This window comes from Fringilla coelebs (genome assembly GCF_963513975.1).
Source record: "Fringilla coelebs genome assembly, chromosome: 5".
Taxonomy (NCBI): domain Eukaryota; kingdom Metazoa; phylum Chordata; class Aves; order Passeriformes; family Fringillidae; genus Fringilla; species Fringilla coelebs.
In genome coordinates, this window is record NC_140033.1 from 64,243,829 (window position 1) to 64,263,726 (window position 19,898).

Consider the following 19,898-nt stretch of genomic DNA (forward strand, 5'->3'; position numbering starts at 1 on the left):
ACCTCACACACCACATTTCTTGATACAAGGAAACACAGGCATGCTTTGCTGGTCAGAACTAGAAGTATGAGAGCAACGTTTTCTCAGCGATTCCCCACCAGCATTATTGTAGAGATGTTCCCCTTCTCCCCAGATATTCCCAGGAAAACATCATTCTCCTGATTTTTCAAAGCCAGTACATTTGATAAGCTTGTGTTAGCACAATGGACATCTTCACAGTGAAATTCAAAAATCACAGACGGGGCATATCAGAGATCACACTGTGCCAAGGCTCTCCAAGCCTATGCCTCTTCTTTCATCAACCAGTTGTACAGTTAACATCCCTTTGGATTCTTTCAGAATTATCTAATTCACTCAATCATGTGCTTAATTCCAAGTCGGTTCTTTTTATTAACATCAAAGGCTTTGGATCAGGCTCTACTGAAAAAAAAAAGTAGTTGTTTTTCTACAAGGCTATTGTGCATTTTTTATCAGGTCCACAATAGCACTTCTGTGACTCCTCTCCCTGCCTCACCTCTCATCACACACACATTAGCAGATAACAGGACATTAAAGAGCCATCAGTGTCCTCCAGGAAAGCTGCAGGAAGGTTTCTTTGCCTGCCAAGCAGCAGTTCTGATAAGGGATCACCTGCACAGGCAGCACATTCCTATCTCACTACCACCATTCTCTTCCAAGTACAGATGTCTCCACACAAGTTACTGTGACTGAAAGGGTTTGGGTTGCAGTGGAAGAGATGGGAAGAGGGGAAAAGGAGTTCTCATTTTAAGACCATTTCTGCCTGATTCTGCAATTGAAAATTGTTTATGCCTGGAGGTTAGAGAGTGGCTGTCCCTAAGCATCTCTTTCCTAGCTTAATCTCCACTCCTACCACCCAAAATCACATATTTATATTTTACTGCTTGACTGCAGTTATCATCAATCAATAATTTACAGCTTCAAAATACACATTCTCAAATGACACAGCTCTGGTCTTCATAATAAATCAAGGCCCTACCTGTGGGCAAAAACTTCCCTTACAACCAAATAAAAAAGCATCCAGTGGGATAGCAGACAATTATAATGGCCCCAGTAGAAAAAGTAAATTGTAATAACAATATCCAAAGATGAACACATAGCCCTTTTAACATCACCTCCAAAACCACTGCTCAATCAAAAGTGTTTTAACTTTAGTGAATGGTGTAAAACTTAAAATTAGTAACTAAACACAATTAAATTAGTTAACTGCAAATTAGACTAAGTTTCAGAGGAAATGAAGTAATGACACGTTCTGCATTTCAGACCTTGCACGGCTGAAGTCGTGTCCTTGAAGAGCTACAGATATTTCCCTGCCCTTACACTGTTGAAATCCCTGATATTTTCAATACTAAGTACAGAAAAGTACTCAAAATTCTACAAAACCATTTTTCAAAGCATGACCAATAAAAGTAAACCAGAAAGTTTATAGAGTTGGTAATTTTGAAGATGCGTAAAATTATTTATAAAAGGTGTTCTTATCACAAGACACACCTTTTAATACACCTGGAAAATATCAGAGAGTGGAAAATCACCTGAGTGAATAATCATAATTTTTTACTGAAAAATGGATGGAGGGAAGGATGATTCAGAGTTTGTGTTCACTGCTCAATATTAAGTAATGGTCTAAGTACCAACAAACAGGAAACATCTTTGCTAAGGTGCTGAATGTCTTTCTTTCCTCTTGCAGCATATATAAGTTGAAGATGTTCAGCACATTATTTAACTCTAAAACTGGACCCTGTATAATCAGTCTTCCACTAAAAAAGTACAGGAATTGCAATGGTTTACTCTTCTAATTGCAAAAAAGAAACCAAATCTTACTTTAGACAACACTGATATTCACAGGAGATAACAGCACATGTTTACTGGTAATGTCACTGCTTTTAGAAAATAGTCCATATAGCATGTATAATTGGGAGAGTGATTTTAAATCTGTGGATGCATGATCCCTATCAGTTCACAAAATCCTTTTCCCAACTCCACTCTCCTTCTCAGGAAATAAAAAAAAAAACCAAACCAAAAACCCCAGAAGTTTCACTAAACTAGGCTCAAAGCTGGTTAGATGGAAATCACAGTCCGAGAAGGACTGTAAAGGGGTTTAAATTTTCCATCTGGGAGCATGAGCTCTGGCTCCTAAGCCTTACTGTGGGGCTAGGGAGCCACCCTTTGGTCACTGCTCTAAGTGCAAAATCAATATATCCACACACTCTGACAGCTTCTGCCTCTGAGAAGGGCTCTTGATGAGCACCTATAAATTTGCTGGTCTTGCCAACAGCTCTTCCAAGGCTGTCTCTGGTTTAACACCATTTACAGAGTGTATCTTACCTCACAGGGATGGCAGGGAGGAGTAACTTCTGCACGTGGGGGGCTTTGAGCACGTTATTTGTTAAATAAACAAAAAATGTTGTTACAGTCCATGCCCTCCGTTCTCCTGTCATGGACACCGACCAATTCCCACAAACTGAGTGCCTGCAGCACCACTTCTCACTGAAAGGAGGATTAAAGGAAACTGAACATTTGTAGCTTTGTACGTTTCTCTTCCTAGAGCCCAAAATTGACTAAATGAAAAGGTTACACCTGAATTACAAACTACTTTGTGACAGACAGACACAGATGAGTGTGTAAAGGAGAGCAACACACAGAAAAAAACCAACAAACTGCTAGCATATGATTTCAGTAAAATGGGCTGGACACTGATGTAGAAAGGCAAAATCCTCAAAGAATGTAAAACACAGATATTAAGCTCAAGAGAGGTCAGCCGACAGGGCAGAAAGGGAAACCCATGGAAAGCAGCCAGAGAGATTAAACTTAAGCCCCACACAACTCTTATTTCACATTGAAAACCACAAACCATTCCCAGAAAGGAAGAAACTTTTATGCTCCCTCTTAGCCTTGATGTGAGCAACCTTCTCAAATGCTTCTGCATTTTACGAGGAGGGACTGAGTTCCCAGAGTTTTCCTTTTCCTCCTCCCCCAGGACTTTGGGGGCTGCTGTTCTTTCTTTCAACTCGGGATCATCCTCTACCACAGTCAGCTTTTGCTGGTCAGTATCACAGGGATCCAGTCCAGGAGGCAGAGAAGATAAACAGTGGAAATATAAAGCACTGGATAACCCAGACACAGAAGGAAAGCAGCAGTCTGGAGTTTGGATACAGACTTGGGAACACCAAGACCAGGAAACTTAAAGGAACTACAGACTGTTGGGTGAACAAATAGAAAAAAGGAAAGAAGGAAGACAAGAAACAGGCTGGCAATAGCCATTAGTTCAAATTACAGGTAATTAGCAGAGGTTGAAGTAATTAGCACTTGCTGAAGCAGTCTGAATAGCCAAGGAAGCAGTTACAGCACTGAGGACAAATGTACTTCACAGGAACTCAGGAACTCTTTCAAACACTACATACCAGATGACCCTTGTGTTCCCACAAGACGAACATTCCTACTCACTCACTTTTGGAGATGCAGATGCCAGGAGCTGGGAGGATCTCTCCAAGCCCACATGGTAAGTTTGGAGCAATGTGAGGACATCAGAGGAACTTCCAGTTGATCAGACTGCAAGGACTCTTTGGCTACTTCTAAAATCAAGGGCCTTTTCCTCCCACCACCAGAGAAAGGAGAGCACACCAGATCACTGAACATCTCCATTGGCTAAAAAGTAGTGTTTTAATTATTCTGTTAGTGGCTCTCAGACCCTTTTCCTTGCCCCAAAATATAAAAAGTGAGTAAGGAGTATAAAACTGATAGAAAGAAAATAAACAGGGCACAAGACAGTCATTACAATGTTTGGTTTCTTTCCTGAGGTATGGGGCCACACACACTGCTTACTTTTCTGTAAAGGATTTTGTTTAAAAAAAAGCATGTACTTTTATTTCAGCCTGTAGTAATGTAGTACATTTAGATTCTTACACTAATTAATGCTACCACTAAATTAAACACCAGTTTTGATTTGTGACTGCAGGACTGTTAGATGTCAGTGTAGGAGGCATTTGCACCATGGATTGACAAAAGGGTCTGACTCTCTACGGTCAGACACATCTTTGTCTTCTGCATTTGAGCAGGTTTTCAAGGTGGTCACTTGATTGCTGGAAGTTGAAACCAAGATAAACCCAGTGTGGAAAGGCCTCTACCGAAAAAGAATAACCACACTAAGAAGATGATGTCATAGTTTTTGGAATTACGACTGCACTAAGAAATGAATGGGTTTGATAGGACCTGATTTGATACACTCCACTGGAAACCCAGGAGTGACAGGGTTTCTTGGTTAATTTGCTAGGAAAGAGAATTTGGATGTGACTTGCATGTGATTCCCTCCACCAATACTGGTCACAGTTGACTGTAGAGTACTGAATCTGGAACTGAAAAGCAATTTAGGAAAGCAAGTAGCATAATGTGACTGAGATAATTTATCACCAGGCAATGGCACCCTGCTTATATTTATTCTGAAACACTTCTGGAAGAAACATCTTATGAAAATCACCTAATTTCTTCACTGCAGAAGAGCAATTCTGTGGTCTGATACTGCTGTCAAAACACACCAGTTGCACAATGCCTTCAAAGGAAATAACACATCAACATGGACTTAGCTAATTGAAGTCATACAGATCTGAGTGGCAGGCACCAGTCCGGCTGAGGCATGACATTCTCCACCAGGCTGCAAAAGTTCCACCCAAAATGGTAAATCTCAGATATCCAAAATACCTTGTGTTGTGGTTGCTTTCATCCTGAAAGTGTCCAAACACAAATGCCCTCATTCTGGAGAAGTTTCCTGGGATTTTCTCTTTGGGTTGCTACAGGTGATTGGAAGCACCAAGATTAATGTGTGAGCAGTGATTGGCAAGGCACTTTAAGACTGATAACCCTTTAGCAAGAACAGATTTCACTCAAAACTGTGGAAATCAAGGAGTTACAGGGACCCTAAGGGAACCATTGCTGCCTCATCCCCTGTAAAACAGACCCCTGTTTTCAAAAGAAGATTCAGATTCCTGAATTCTAATGAAGAAACAAAAAAAAAGACATCTCCACACATTAGGAATGTGTTCAGGTGATTTAAATCTCATCTTATGTGGATGAACAGCTGGCACAGAACCAGCATCCCTGCAATGTGTTTAGCTCCTGTCTAACCTGGCTCTTCTTGTGGTAACCCAGAGCTTTTCCTCTCCTTGTGAGGACACACTCTCCAGAGCTGGGCAGGCACCTCAAGAAGACCTTTTGCACTTGTGAGCTACAAGGAGAAAAGGGGCCAATCGTGCCTGCAATTCTGTCAGGCAAGAGGCAGGAACTGGGAGAAGCTCCTGCAGTATCCACTGCAGAATCCCCACAAAGGAGTCCTCACAGTGACCACCTTACAGTGCCCTTTACAGAAGTACAACCCTGGGGGGCAAACCTGAGGCAACCTTCCCTGGTGACACAAGAAAGAGCCAACACTCACGTGTCCCCACTCTGGGGGACGTGTTCAGGGAGTCATTTATGAGAGCCAAGCCTTCCATGCATGTCCCACAGGAGTGTTACCAATCAGGATGTGCCTGGAGCAGGATCACCTCTGCACGTGCTCAGGGACATCTTCACAACACACAGCTTGCTGCCAACTGCAATTTGATCTTTAAAACTCAGTTTTAAGTACGACAGAACATAACAAGGCAACTAAGACTCAAACCTTTATGACAATTAGGAAACTCCACCCTTTGAATAAAGAGCCTTTTTACCTCTATCTTAATAGTAGCAAGAATCAGCAACTGCAGCCTCTAGGTAATTCCTACCAGTCCCTGGCAAAGCATTACACTACAAATAATTTAGAGAAAGTTCTTGATGGGACCACAATTGCTGGCACCTTTGAGAATCTCACTTGCTGCCATGGAAGAGATAGAAATGGGATAGTATAAACAACCTGAAACAGTGTGCATTTGACAGAACATTGCTTGAGTAAAAACTGTACTTTGAAAGAAATAAATCCTGTTGTGATTTTGATTATATTAATTATTTATTTTATTGAATTATTTCCACTTTTAAAATGTATATGTTTTGTTCTACACTGTCTACTAAAACGAAGAATAAAACCAGACTGATCAGTTTTGCCTTTGGAACTCCTGTATCAGTTGCCAACACAATAATTTTACGTTGAAATTGAAAACAATACCTGGTGAAATTTTAATCCCAACTAGTAAAATTTTCAAATCCGCATCTTAAAACTGTTTCTGGAAGCATTTCTCTTCATACTGAATTCTGAAACCTTTTTAGAGAACAGAATCAGTATTTTATGTTTGCATTGTGCAACCAGATTAAATTCTGAAAATGGAATTATTCAGAGGCAGCAATATTTCCTCAAAGAACCAGTAATGACCTGAAAAGAAAACCCTCGTGCTGTTACACTTTTCTCCCATCAGGCAAATACATCGAACAGATCAGAATGTTCTGTCCAAAGGCTGGGAAGCGCCCCAGAGTCTCCCAAGTGTCCGTGAAGATGTTGTACTTTAAGAAGAGACGCTGCTCCAAGCTGGAAGACAGAGTAATATTCCTACTCAAGATATAGACTCCATCGTTGTGGAGCGTGCAAGTCAAGTTAAGGCCGGATTTGGATGAGTTCTCATTGAGGTAGAGCCACTCTTTGGTGGCAATGTTGTAGGACTGCACGGTCAGCACGTCCTCACTGGGGCTGGACCTGTGGCTTGGTCCGGGCTCGAGGATGCAGCCCCCCACCAGGTAGATGGTCTCCTCCACAGACAGCATCTGCTGCTTGCGCACGTGCACGTCGCACAGCTCCAAGTTGGTCCAGGAATCAGAAGTGGGACAGTACTGCAGGATGCTCATGTTCCTGCCTGAAACAGAGAGGAGACATTCACAAATCGGTAATTCTGTCACAAGGCACTCGTGGGGGAGCGTTTTTCTTTCCTACAAAGCGTCCCAGCCTTTCCTGCAGATGGCTCACACATTTGCAGGGCAAGCCAGGGGAGAAATGGTGATCACTGACAACTGTAGCTCTTTGCCCTTGACAAGACACTTTGAACGTTCTGGTCCTTGGCACAGAGGGAAAAAATGATGCTACTTCTGGCACATTACATGATGTAAATTGTCTGAGCCCACAGATTTTAGCAGAATCTAATCCCTACCTTTCAGCTTATGCTTTTAATTTTGTCTCTGATTGATACATAAGTACTTTTTTACAAAGAGGGAAATGGAGCAATATTCTCGTCTCCAGAAGTGGTCACAGATGAATCAAACTATCATGAAGAGAGTACACTTCATTAATGGCTGCCAAGTGATGATTTATCATCCAAGCTTAACTCTGATACTTTGCATTTCAGTCCATGTTTCAGTTACATTTTCATGTTTCATTACTTTTAATGTTTCATTAGTTCGCATTTCAGTTCCAAAGTTTTATGGAATAAAATTTGTAAAGCTGGTTACATTTCAGCAAGTGGTCTGGATGACCTAAGAGCACCTTATAAAGAGAGAAACACACATTGTCAAAACCATCTAAGAACCAGGAATCTTTGCCATTAGGCAGAGGCTCAGAAAGAAGCTGAAATAATCTCCACAATTCACAACTCAGTGGGTGCATATGTTTGCAATGGTGTTGTTATTCCACAAAACTGTTACAATGCCACCCTGATTTATGGTGCAGTGAAGACCCTGGCTGTGCCCAAGGCTTCACTAAATTATCACAGAATGCACACGACTCCGTAAATTCAGTTCCAGTCTCTGGAGACCTGAGCTCAAATCCAACCTCAAGTGACAAGCAGGAACAGGTTTGCAGACTCTAGACAGGTCTTTTATTAAATCTCCTCCACAGTACCAGTCTGTCCTGCATGATGACTTCCAGATGAGCTCCCAGGGGGAAGAGCAGACAGGGACATACTGACAGGTTCTGTAAGGGCACAGGTATAAATAGCCAGAAATATAACTGGACTGTCGTGAATGAAGTGCATCAGTGGCATGATCAGGGAGGTGCTGCTCCATCCAGCATTTGCACCCTGATTATTTTCATGGCAGTGCTCTGTGAAACTACAGCTCTACATATAGATGACCTTTATCTACAAACAACCTATCATTCTCTGACTCATAAAGGGGAGGAGAAGTCCCAATTAAGTTTTACGACTATCTATAGCAGTAAACTTGGAAAATGTGCTATTTGAGAGGAGGTATATGAAATAGAAGTCCATTGCAACATGGCTCTCACATGCTCAGTCCACAGCCTGGGTCTTTTATATCCACTGAAACAACAAAAAAACCCCAAAACAAACCCCATAATACAAAATATGAACACTACAGTGCATGACATGGAATTTCTATTAGGATCTAAGTTCAGAAGTGAGAGCTGCAAACTCGAGAGAAGAACTTTATTCAAGAAGTGTCATTATAATTTACAGTGGGAAATTCCAGATCTTGCCATCTTTTGAAAAGTGCAGTCTCAGGAGAAAGCTCTACACAAATTTAAAAAACAGCCCACAAACTGAGGTATATGCAAAAATACCAAAAATTACTAAAAATAACATCCTCCAAAAAACATTAATTGCTGCATGTGTATTATGTAGTAAAGGTAGCAAGCCAGCATATAAACCTTAGTGTTTGTCATATCTTTAGGTCTTAACACTTTCTGACATTGGCATACTTCAGAAGGAAAATCACCAGTGTAACTGTGGCAATTCTAGTGTCTAAGTCTGCAACCAAGAAGTCACAGAAAAACTGATTCTAGACCCTTGTTCAGGAAAATATTTATAGCAAGCACAGGTGTTTGTTGTCCTGAGTGATCCTGGATTTATACAGAAGCCTAAATATGCTAGTTATCACTGCTGAAAACTTCCTGTTGTTTTACTTCTCGATTTCCATTGAAAAAGGCTTTTAGGAAAAGACCTGGCACAGAGGTTTCAAGGGCAGCAGCAATCCCCTGGAGTGTGGAGGGAGCCAGAGGTAACTCACAACTCTCCCTCAGGCAGCAAGTACTGAGTCAGGAGCCTGACACAGGGATCCTGCAATCCTGACTGCACATGCCTTGTTCAGGAGTTTTAAAGGAATGGGATCTGCATCAGCAATGTGCTGATCTTCCTCTTCATGACACCAGGACAAGGCAGCCTGATGAAAGCACAGCATAAGTATCAGAAAAGGAACTTGCAGAGTGCAGAGGGTGTAGGAGAAGTGGTCCTCCTGTAATTGTGTAGCACTCTTAACCAAATCAGAGGTTTTTCATCTCACCTCTTTTTTCTCTCTCTCTAGATAAAAATGCCAAACCCCTAACCCTGGTCTCTAGAGACAAGACTTCCCATTAACCTGTTTCAATCCCTTCTCCTCGTTCTCTTGTCTCACAGGATGTTCCCTTTGGATCTGACTTCTCAGCACAGCAAGTGTTTCATGCCAGACATCTCAGAGTCCCAGTGCTGGACATGAGGGAGCAGAGTGGCCCCAGCAGATCCTGTAGTGGGGGTGACCAGAGGATTGGGACTGCAGCACACACAGCACAGCACAGCACAGCACAGCACAGCACAGCACAGCACAGCACAGCTCTCCATATAGACACAGGCACATTTTCCTCACAGAAGCCACGAGGCTCTGGGTCAGAATGGCCTGGACAAAATGTGTTTGAGGGTTTTCACTACCAGAAGGATCTTAAGGGGTGGCAATGTGTCTTTTATAAACTTTAAAATGATTCAGAGGCTCAAATCTGCTCAGACATTAGAAGCTTGTTCTTACATCAGATTAGTTTTGACTGCAGTACTCTCTGTAAAAGCTGATCTGTCTTCTAAATTCATTCTCTGCTTGGAAAGAAAGCCTTAAAACTGCTGTGGTCAACTGAAGTGGGCAAAGGCCAAATTCAAATTTATGAAATCCTGGTAAATACTGAACATTTGACATGTTTAAAAAATTGACTTCCAAAACTCTGAGAAAATGTCTTCCTCCCAAAAAATAGCACTATGTACCTAAGGAATGAACAAATGGGAGCTTTTTTTAAACTGAACTTATTTACCCACTGGATAAAAGAAAAGTAATTGTCAGAAGAGAATGAAACTTTAAATCCTCCCCTCTGTACAGTGCCCACAGAAAATTTGGTACAGAAATTAAGTAAGCTGAAAGTGTTGGTTCTTGCTTCTGCTTTTGATTGTTCTATTCTGTTATTAAGGTATAACTTGAATTTGCCTGTGAAACACTGAAATACTGTAGTGAAAAGACCATGACAGCTACTAATACATGAGAAATACTAAGGCAGGCAGATATTTTCTATGAATTTTTCCTTCTGACAATCTAAGCCAGGTATTTAAAAAGCAAACAAAGTATATCTGTTGAGACCTCTCTCTACTGCGTGATCAAAATCTAAGAAAAGGGGTAGTGGCTAAGCTGGATGCTGAAGTACCCATCAGTTTGTTCTCTGCAAGTAACAGAGCCCCAGGTCTACACAGGCTCTGAAAAAAAAAAAAAAAAACAAAGCGATTCTTTTCTGATAGAGCTATTGTTTTGTTTTATTTCACCAACAATTTTCTACCAGCAATTTATTTCTTTGTGTTTTAATCAGCATTACGCAGCCTCCAAAACCTTTCCTGAAAAGCAGCAGAAAATTATCTGGGCCTTGGAAACAACCAGATAAAAAGCAACAAGAAGAAACAGCTAACTTGTTACCTCGTGCAGTGTATCCTCCAATAACGTAGATCTTGCCCTTGCATTCACAAGCTGAGAATTCTGCAAGAGGGTTTGGCATGGAGGCCACAAAATTCCACCAGTCATTCTCCGGGTTGTAGCACTCCACGTTGGAAAGGGACTGGCCACCGATGGCATAGAGCTTTCCACTGACAGCCAGGAGCTTGAAGTTGGACCTGAAAGAACAGATTGTAGCACTGAAATGAGGAACATCAGAAATACACAGGAAAGTTCTTCCTACCCAGGCTCTGACACACTCATCACCACTCACAGCCTGCACCACCGCTTGAGGGATCTACAGCATCTGAACTCTTCTGCCAGGCCAAAATGCTGTGACTACACTGCAATTAGTCAGGACAGTAACCAGTGACAGTTTGGATGGTATTGATGATGCTGCTGAGACTGAGGAATATTTTATTTTGTATTTCAGTTGGTGCCAGTTCATCTCTAGATGTTCAGTTAACCAGTGTGCTCAGAAGACAGATCACTTTTATCAGGCTTTCAACAATGTGCCATCGGTAGAGAAAAGTGCATTACATGGATACACAGAGAAAGATAATTTCAGTTAAAATTGCAGAACTTTCAAACAAGGCTTGATGGATGCCTATGAATGCATATTTGTTTTAGGCTGTATAGGCTATAGGAATCTCTTTAATAACCCTAACAAAAAAGCAATTTATAGTGGAATATTGTAAATCAAAGGCGACTCCGACGCTGGTGAGGGAGAGAGAATGATGCATCTGACTCCATCATCATCAGGCTAATTACTTACTTTATTATACTATACTATGTACATTTCATCTAAACTGAATCTGCCATGCACTCACTCTTGCTCACAAGTGCAGAGAACTGCACTCATCTCTGATTCTCTCGTGACTGTCCTGTGACAGTCCCACACACACACACTTCTTGGCCTTGATAGGCCAAGGGAACAAAACATCCTCACTTTGGGTAAACAATCTCCATATTGCATTCTACTTTAGCACAACACAGGCACAGCAAGCCAGATAAGAATTGTGTTTTCCTTCTTCTCTGCTTGTCTCACAGCTTCTCTCTGTTCAGAGGGCATGCGAATACCACAGTGGAACACACTGAATCCTGTTCAGCAAAAGAAAGAGGAGAGAATCTTCTGTAGCCTACTCAGCATTAAACTATTAAATACATCCTCTGAAGCAAGATCTATATGTAAATTATGTTCTACCCATAGCTGAACAAAATTGACATTGGACCCCGTGAGCAATGCCCTCTGAATGGGTCATTTATTTTGAATGGGTCTGTTCCACTATGCTCTAAAAATTCACATATGGCAAAGGGCAACTTCCTGATTCTGAAGCACAAGAAGTCTCCTATCTCACACCCTGAAGGTAACACTAACAGAAACAAATGGTCCGTGGGTATTAGAGGCGCAGATGTGGAGGAAGAACCTGGAGGATGTGAAGACAGAGCTCTTGTATGCTGCTCTTCCTTCCAGCTAGGGAAGCTGGTCTAACAAAGGATGAGCTTTTTCTCTCCCCAGGAACAGTCTCACTGCCTAGAAAAGTTGTTCCTTCTCTTCTGCTGAGCCAACTGAGATTTTACCATTGCTATCCCAATTAACTGGATGTGTGGCAGTCCCTGGAGCACACCAGCTCAGCACAAAGCCAAACAGGGAACTGTGTTATGTCTGTAAAACTGAAATGATGTTTCAGACCGGCACTGGCCTGCTGGGCAGCAAAGGGAGTACCACCCTGCAGGAAATCCAACATTCAAAACTTACTGTTAAGTACTTTTGCAGGGTTTTGTCTGGATAAAATGAACCCTGCCTAGCTGCAGACTGCCCTGCAACTTTTTTTATTAAATCTATTTGGAAAAAGGATTCGTTTCCAGATGGAATAGCTTTGTTCTTGTCAGCCTGATACAGCTTTGGAAACTAAAATGCTCCTTTGAAGGAATTAATTGCTTTTTATTCTTTTTTTTCTTCCCTGACATCTACGATTAGGTCAGTCAGTTCATATTCCCTCAATAGCAATTATGCTTTCCATTTCAGAGAATCCAGAATAACATGGCAATCAAAAGCAGGTATGAAATGAGGATAACTACTTGCAAAACATTATTTGAAAGCAGTATACCTATTGCAAAAGTTAGGACAGAGAAAAAATTCCACAAATCAACCAAGGGGAAAAACCACTGGGAAAGTTATCTATTGAAACACAAACTGCTTCAAATATTCTAAAAGGAGGCCACAAAACTTTGTGTCAGTCATTTAACCACTTCCAAACACTTGTTAAAATGGATGACATTCAGTGGAGGTATCTCAGATTCATAGAGTTCATTAACAATAAGGTTCATTTTACTCAAAAGTAGCTGCAAATATCCATCAGCACACTTCATATGAAAGTTTGGACAATGGCTCAATATGTTATGAAAAACTTCTGCCATTCACCTTTCCATGCCAGTAACAGCAGGTGTCTTTATGGAGAGCACACATTAGGAAATATTTAGTGCATTTTTAGTCTCTTTTAACGTGTTGGAGCAGCAGGAAACAAGGAAAGCAAACACTGAGCAGGCAGCCAGCTCTCCACAACCAACAACTGTTCCATGGACTACAGCCTGGAAACAGCAGGGCAAAATCAGTCAGATTCCACCACAATGGGGCTCCACTCGCACCCATGACTTGTCTAAACCCGAGGGATCAAGGGGTACTTTCCAAAAACCAGGCCTAGAGGGTCCCTTCTTGCTGGGACAAGCTGAGGTACAAGCTGTCTTCTGCTGCCCCCATTGAACAGCTGGAACAGCAGTGAGAGGGAGCTGTGGGGTTTTGCCACCACACAAAATCCGTCCTTCACTCAACAAAGTGCAAAGCGCTGCGTGCACAAAGGAAGGAAAATAGAACACAGCAATGCCAAGGAGCTGGAGCAAAGAGGCTTTCTGCATGCAAGAACATTCCACAGCTTCCCAAAACCCTCCATGGCTCTGCACTGTGCTAGGGGTATCTGCAGGAGCCTGAGGTGGCAGCGGCTATGAAGGACACACACTGTTTTTGTTCATTGACAATCTCAGTGTACATCAAAAAAGAGTTAACCCAGATACTGGGGAGGACTCTCTGATTAGAGGGGTGGCTAAACATGGGAACAAGAGAGCTGGGAGGAAGATTCCAGCATAGGTCGGAATCGACACTGGTGGAGGATTTCAAGAGCAAATTAAACATGTATTTATTTGCAAGGTAGCCAAGGTCCTGCTGCAGAACACGAGCCTTGGAGTAACCAGCATTGTTTCTTCCTGACAAATGATGAATTTAACCTTAAAATTTCTCAAAAATTAGATGACCTCTTTATTCTAAAGTTAAAGCACTTACAACAGTGACAAGGAACCATGAAAGCAAAGTTACAGAGCAATTCCAAAGCATTTTACATATTTCCAATGAGTTCCTTTTTTCCCTTTTTTTATATTTCTTGTGGGAATTTGCAGAGTACACTGATCAAACATTTAGCTTTAGAAATGTGTGATACATTTGTGGTAAGTAAGGTATGGATGGTTCTAACTTAAAAAAATTTTGAAGTCTATTTTCTTCCAGCACAGAAGAATTTTGAGTGAATAAAAAAAAAAAAAAAAACAACAAAAAACCACGCAGTAAAAAATGAGGAAGGAGAAGATCTCCTGAACAATCAGCATTCCCCAGAAGCATCATCTCCTACATTCCTGTAAGAGTCCTCAGAGTGGCAGCAGTTCAGGTACAGATTGCTCACAAAAATCATGTTCCATGTGCATAATTTCAGCCTGGGGCTTGCATGGGTCATCCAGGCCTGGAAGATTTACCTGCCATGAGTGGGAAGGTTCTGAAGGAAAACAGAAGTGGAATGAATATACAGCTATAACTGACACATTGCAGTAGAAATCCTATGAGTATATTATTTTTAAATAGTAAATTTCACCAGACAGTGTTCACTTAAAAAAACAGAAAATGTTTGGAAGGTATTCAAGGACGTTACTGCAACAGTCCCCTATTCACTTTGTTACCTTCTTGACTCCAAAGACCACAAGTGATCTTGGGCAACACTAACATGGAGCTGCTTCTATTAAAAAGTTCAGGTCATTCTCTCTCTTGAGAATTCCAAGTACAGAAACATGTCTAGAATGAAAAGGTCTAGAAAACCTGATCTGTTGTGGACTATTTGTGATCAGCACTGGATTTAGCACTCAGACGATGAGAAATTCCATGCTCAGCCACAGGCTTCCTTGGTGAGCCTGAGCACATTATTTTAGCTCCTTTGGGTATGCATAAATTGGGAACAACAGTCTGTGAAGCTCCTGGTGCCATCACAAGAACATTATACAGGACTTTTCTATTGTGAAAAAGTTTGAAACTAAATATAATAAGACCTGTACACCTAAAAAGAAAGCCAACAGTGAAGACCCAAATGTTAAACATTCAGGTGGCTTTCATCTTCTACTCAGAAGTAAACTAGGAGTATTTCATCTAAGCATGAGGAGATTACAACAATGGAAATAATTCCTGGTAAAAATACCATAGAACTTGAAAGGTTTGTTTAGGGCAGAAAGCTCTTATATGAAGAGTAGAGCAGCAAAATTACATCCATAACTCCTCAGCCTTCTCTCAAGACCAATGGATGCAGGACAAATGCAGATCCTCTGCTGTTTGGAAGCCAAACCAACTTCAATGGAAACTCGAGCCCTCCCTGAAGGTATGTCGAATTTCATCCATGGGATGTAATTATATCAGCTGACATAAATTCATTTGCCAGACAGTCACATGGCTGTAATTCCTAAGCAGAAGGCTGGGCAACCATCCTGCTTATTTTACTACAGCATAACAAACTAAAAATACAATGCCAGGCCAACTGCAGCTCTAACTGCAGCACAGATGTGTGGCAGACAGGCATCAGCACTGGTTATGAAGCATGCAAACCCCTCATGTTAAAAATGGTGCTGCACCTGGCTCCTAGGGCACAGGCCATCCCTCCCTCCACAAAGCACCAAGCAGGTTATCAGGGAGCTGACATGTTATGTCAGATAGAAAAAGTAATAATTGACTGCAGAGCTGAGACTCAGTGAAGCTGGTAAAATCAGAAATGTGTTCTGTGAAGGGGTCAGCTGAGTTTCCATGAAAAAAAGTTCCCCCACTTACTCAGGGAACAACATCCTCACTGCTACTTTGAAGGTGTACTGGGTACTTTTTGGCCTGCAATAACTACCATGGAATTCAAGACTGAAGATTATTCCAAAAATAACCCTTTGTCTGCTGTCTTTCTGCAGTAAATGGCCAGTGTGAAATTCTAGCCTAACAAACAGCTTGCTGTCACCTGGGATGGGTTTGAAGATTAAGCTGATGTGGCAATGCCATTGAAAACAGTAACAGGAGAAAATATCCATGTTTATTTCAAATATAACGATTATAAATCCTAGCAAAAACAAAAAAAGGGAAAGTGTGGAGGAAAAAAGGCTGATTTAGAGTTTGAATACACAAACTGTAAGGTGCAAAAAGGGCCTTGAAAAGGTATTTTTTAAAAACCCACACTGAAGAGCCAACATACACAGTAACAGCTCTCTTGCTACAGACATCACAGAAACAGAACCTCGTGATTTGATCACTGTGGCACTTTGGTGATGAAGTTACTTTCCATAGGAGACACTGTGTGCGCTGACCTCACCCTGCTTTTCTAGCGAGGCCAAGTGCTCCCAACCCCATTCACACAGGTCCTGCTGTCAAATGAAGTTAGCTAAAACATCTCTGTTCCCCAGGCACCTCAGGGAACTCTGCTACAGGCTCAGCCTCTAAGAAAGGTCTGTAAGAAAAGGTGTTTGTAGTGCTTAAAAGCCAACATTCATTTTACAGACGAAACTTTTCCCATCACCGTTCCAAACAGTCAGAAACACTGAGAACACTGGTTTCAGATCAGTTGTGATGACTTGACTGATTAGGGAGGTGATTGTTTTAGTAAAATTCTCAAAATACAAGAAGTGGGTGGATGGGAAAAAGGTGAAATGGGGAAGACTTAATTTTAGGTCTAAACCCTGTTTTGAGGAGGTTTAGGTGGCAAAATAATAGAGCCAGGAATAGAGACTGCAGTTTAACTACCCAAATACAAAGCATTTATGCCAGTGGCTTGGACCTCTGTGCATGCTCTTTCAATTCACTGGATAGAGAGGAGGATTTCCATTGTACAGTGAATTTTGGTCTCCTTTCTTTTTCAGAGAGAAAAGATAAAATTTAAAATACTTTTAACTAAAATGGAAACAAAAGAGGAAGTTCATGTTAGAAACAAAGCCAGTTTGTTTCAGTGAAATGAAAGCCTTTGTTTTTATAACTCCAAAGTGTGGTTGAAGTAGAGGAGCCACACCTTCCCAGGAAGAAGGCCTCTCTTCTTGGGCCTTCCTCAAGGCTGGGTCTCTATTACTCTTTCAAGTATAAATTATACAATTGTTTCTGAATGCAAATTAAAACATCAATGTGTAATAAACGGTTCAAAAGTATAAAGGTAAAAAAAGAAAAACTGTCAATACAATGAATGATTCCCAGATCCAAATATTCTCATCAAGTGAGAAATTTCTCACCATCTTCCTGACGTTTTTCTGGTATTTCACTGAAGTGCAGGCCTACAAAACATTAAGATTTTTATGAAACTACAAACCACTGGACAACTGCTACAACTAAATTGTTTTGGCCATCTCCAGCTCTGGTATAGCCTGTACATCCCCGCTAAGAGCAGGAAAACTTGTCACGTACTGCACTGGCGTTACAATGCACCAAAAAGAAAGCGGGAAAGGAGTTTTCTCATCGGGTTTGTCTGGTGGTTCAGAGCACAGACAGGTCCGCATCGCGTCCCTAAGGCTGAGCCAGTGCCGTGTGAGTGAACAGGATCTATCTCAACAGCAGACAGGGACACGCGTGCACCCGAGGAGCAGAGGTTACCTCTTCTGGTTCATCGAGGCCAGCTGGCTCCACTCGTTCAGGCACGGGTTGTAGCAGTGCGCGGCCGAGATCTCCTGGCTGGTGATGCGGTACCCGCCGACGATGAACAGGTAATTGTCCAGCGTGGCCGAGCCGTAGCCGCGGACGCTCACCAGGTCGGCGGGCAGGTTGTTGGCCAGCGGCAGCCACCGCTGCGCCTCCTCGTCGTACCTGAGCATGGCCCAGGGCGCGTCCCCCGCGGGGTGACAGCCGGCGGGCAGCCCCGGCGGGCAGGCGCCCATGAAGTCCCCGAGCAGCACGAGGGTGGCCGTGCCCCTCATGCGCCGCTCCCGCAGCTGCTGCTGCAGCGCCGGGGGCAGCAGGAGGTGCGGGCGGGCGTCGGGCCTGCGCAGCACCTGGTGGTAGTGGGCGGCCATGAAGTCCAGGCAGGCATCGTGCAGGTCCTGCAGGCCGTACACCTGCGCCAGGCGGTGCAGCTCGAAGCAGTTGCCGAGGCGCACCTGCGACAGCAGCAGCCGCAGCAGGGGCGTGACCTGCAGGTAGGACGCGGCCTCCACCAGCTCCTCCAGCAGCGGCGGCTCCTCCTCGCCGCCCTCCTCCTGCTCCAGCCTGGCCAGGCAGGACGTGTTGATGAAGTCCAGCACCAGCTCCAGCCCCAGGGCGCTCAGCCCCCCGCGCAGCAGCTGCTCCTCCTGGCCCTGCCCTGCCTCCCGCATGCCCGAGCGGTAGAGCGCTCGGAAATAGTCGCTCTGCTCGATCAGCTTCCTCTTGCACACCGGGTAGCACTTGTCCCCCAGCCGGATCTGCACCACCTCCTCCCCGGCACCGGCCCCATCTCCTGCTTCCCCTTCCCGCTCCTCTTCCTCCTCCTGCTGCCGCCGCCGCCGCCGCTCCGCCAGGGACATCGCTCACCGCGGGCCTGGCCGCGCCTCAGCCCGGCCGGAGCCGCCGCGCCGGCTCCTCCTCCGCCAGCCGGGCCGGGCCGGGATGGGCGGAGCGGCCCCGGGATGCCGGGAGCGCTGCCGCCGCTCCGGCCCTGCAAGGAGTGACAAGGGGAAGCGAAAAAAAAAACCGAACCAACCGCACACAACGCGCACGGGGAGGAAAGAGAAAAAAAGCCCGAAAAAGGCAATGTTTGAGCGCTCCGGCGCTGCCCGCCGGGGGGGCCGTCAGGGCATCCCCCGGGCCCTGCTAGGGTGGGTGTCAGGGGCACGGTGGAAAGGCCGGTGCTGGGCTCCGGGGGACAGCGATCCCCCCTGGCGCTCCCCTCTCCCGATTTGGGCCGGGATCGCAGCTGCAGCCGCAGCTCTTACCCCTTGCCATAAATGTACCGCTGCATCCCTGGCCAGGGGCAGCATTCCCGAGGCACTCGCGCAGGGAAAAAGCAGCGGGTGAGCGGCACAGCCAGCCTGGTGCCATCGCATCCCCGCGCTGCCGCATCCCTTCCCGAGCTGAATCCCCCGGAGCTCCCCCTGCGCGGCCAGAGCAGCAGAGGGACCCGGCAATGGCAAGGGCGATACGGGACTCTGCTCTGACCCTCCTGGCTCCCTGCGTGTCCCAGCCCCCGGTTTGCCCTGTGAAGACACTGCATAACCTGTTCTGCTGCTCCAGCTTTTCTATTTACACTGAATTCCTGGAACAGGACATCTCAGGAGTGAGCTGCGTACCAGGGTCCCGAGTTTGCTTGACATGAACAAGAAAATAGCAAATTAACAACTGAGCCCTGAATTTGTTTGACATGAACAAGGAAAGAGCAAATTAACTGAGAATCTTGGGCAAGGGTAAACTGATAGATTTGCTGTTTGCCTTGTTATATTCTTCAAACACAAACAGTCCTTTATTTTAAAAAACCCTACCATCTGCTGAAACAGATGATAAGCCTGCCATGCCTGTATTCTATATGCTGATACACACTATAAAGATGTTCAAAATATATTTTTGATCTTTATAAAATATTTCCTTCAGATATTGCAGACCACAGAAACTCTTTCCCTTTAGCAGTAGTGTGACTCATGTCCAGTTTGTGCAGCTTGCTTAGTTTTCAGACAACTCCCTATTTTCACTGCTCAGAAGGGATTTTTTTCTCCACACTATTAAAACATTTCAGTGGTATTAGTCTGTTTTGCGGGGTTTTTTCCCCTCTCTTTTAAGGAAGACAGGGTTGTTTACTTTTTAGCATTTCTTCTATGAAATGATAGTGATCCTTTATCACTGTTTTGTTGATCTTCAGCTTCTTAACTCTAGCCCATGGAGATGACACAAATGTCAATCTCAGTTCCAGGTGTTCTTTTCTGCTGACTTTTATAAAAGCATTTTTTGAGGTGAAATAGATTTCTGCACGTGTTTGTTTTCC

At 43.6% G+C, this 19,898-nt stretch overlaps 1 protein-coding gene across 1 annotated transcript; it reads right to left on the bottom strand.

Annotated features, from left to right (window-relative positions):
* Positions 1-6,037: 6,037 nt before the first annotated feature.
* Positions 6,038-18,450, bottom strand: KLHL42 (kelch like family member 42; the record flags this gene model as incomplete). The annotated part of the gene is made up of 3 exons (XM_084205405.1): positions 6,038-6,827; positions 10,618-10,811; positions 17,546-18,450. 3 exons carry the CDS (start codon positions 18,448-18,450, stop codon positions 6,376-6,378), a joined length of 1,551 nt encoding a protein of 516 aa, XP_084061531.1. The 3' UTR covers positions 6,038-6,375.
* Positions 18,451-19,898: the final 1,448 nt, after the last annotated feature.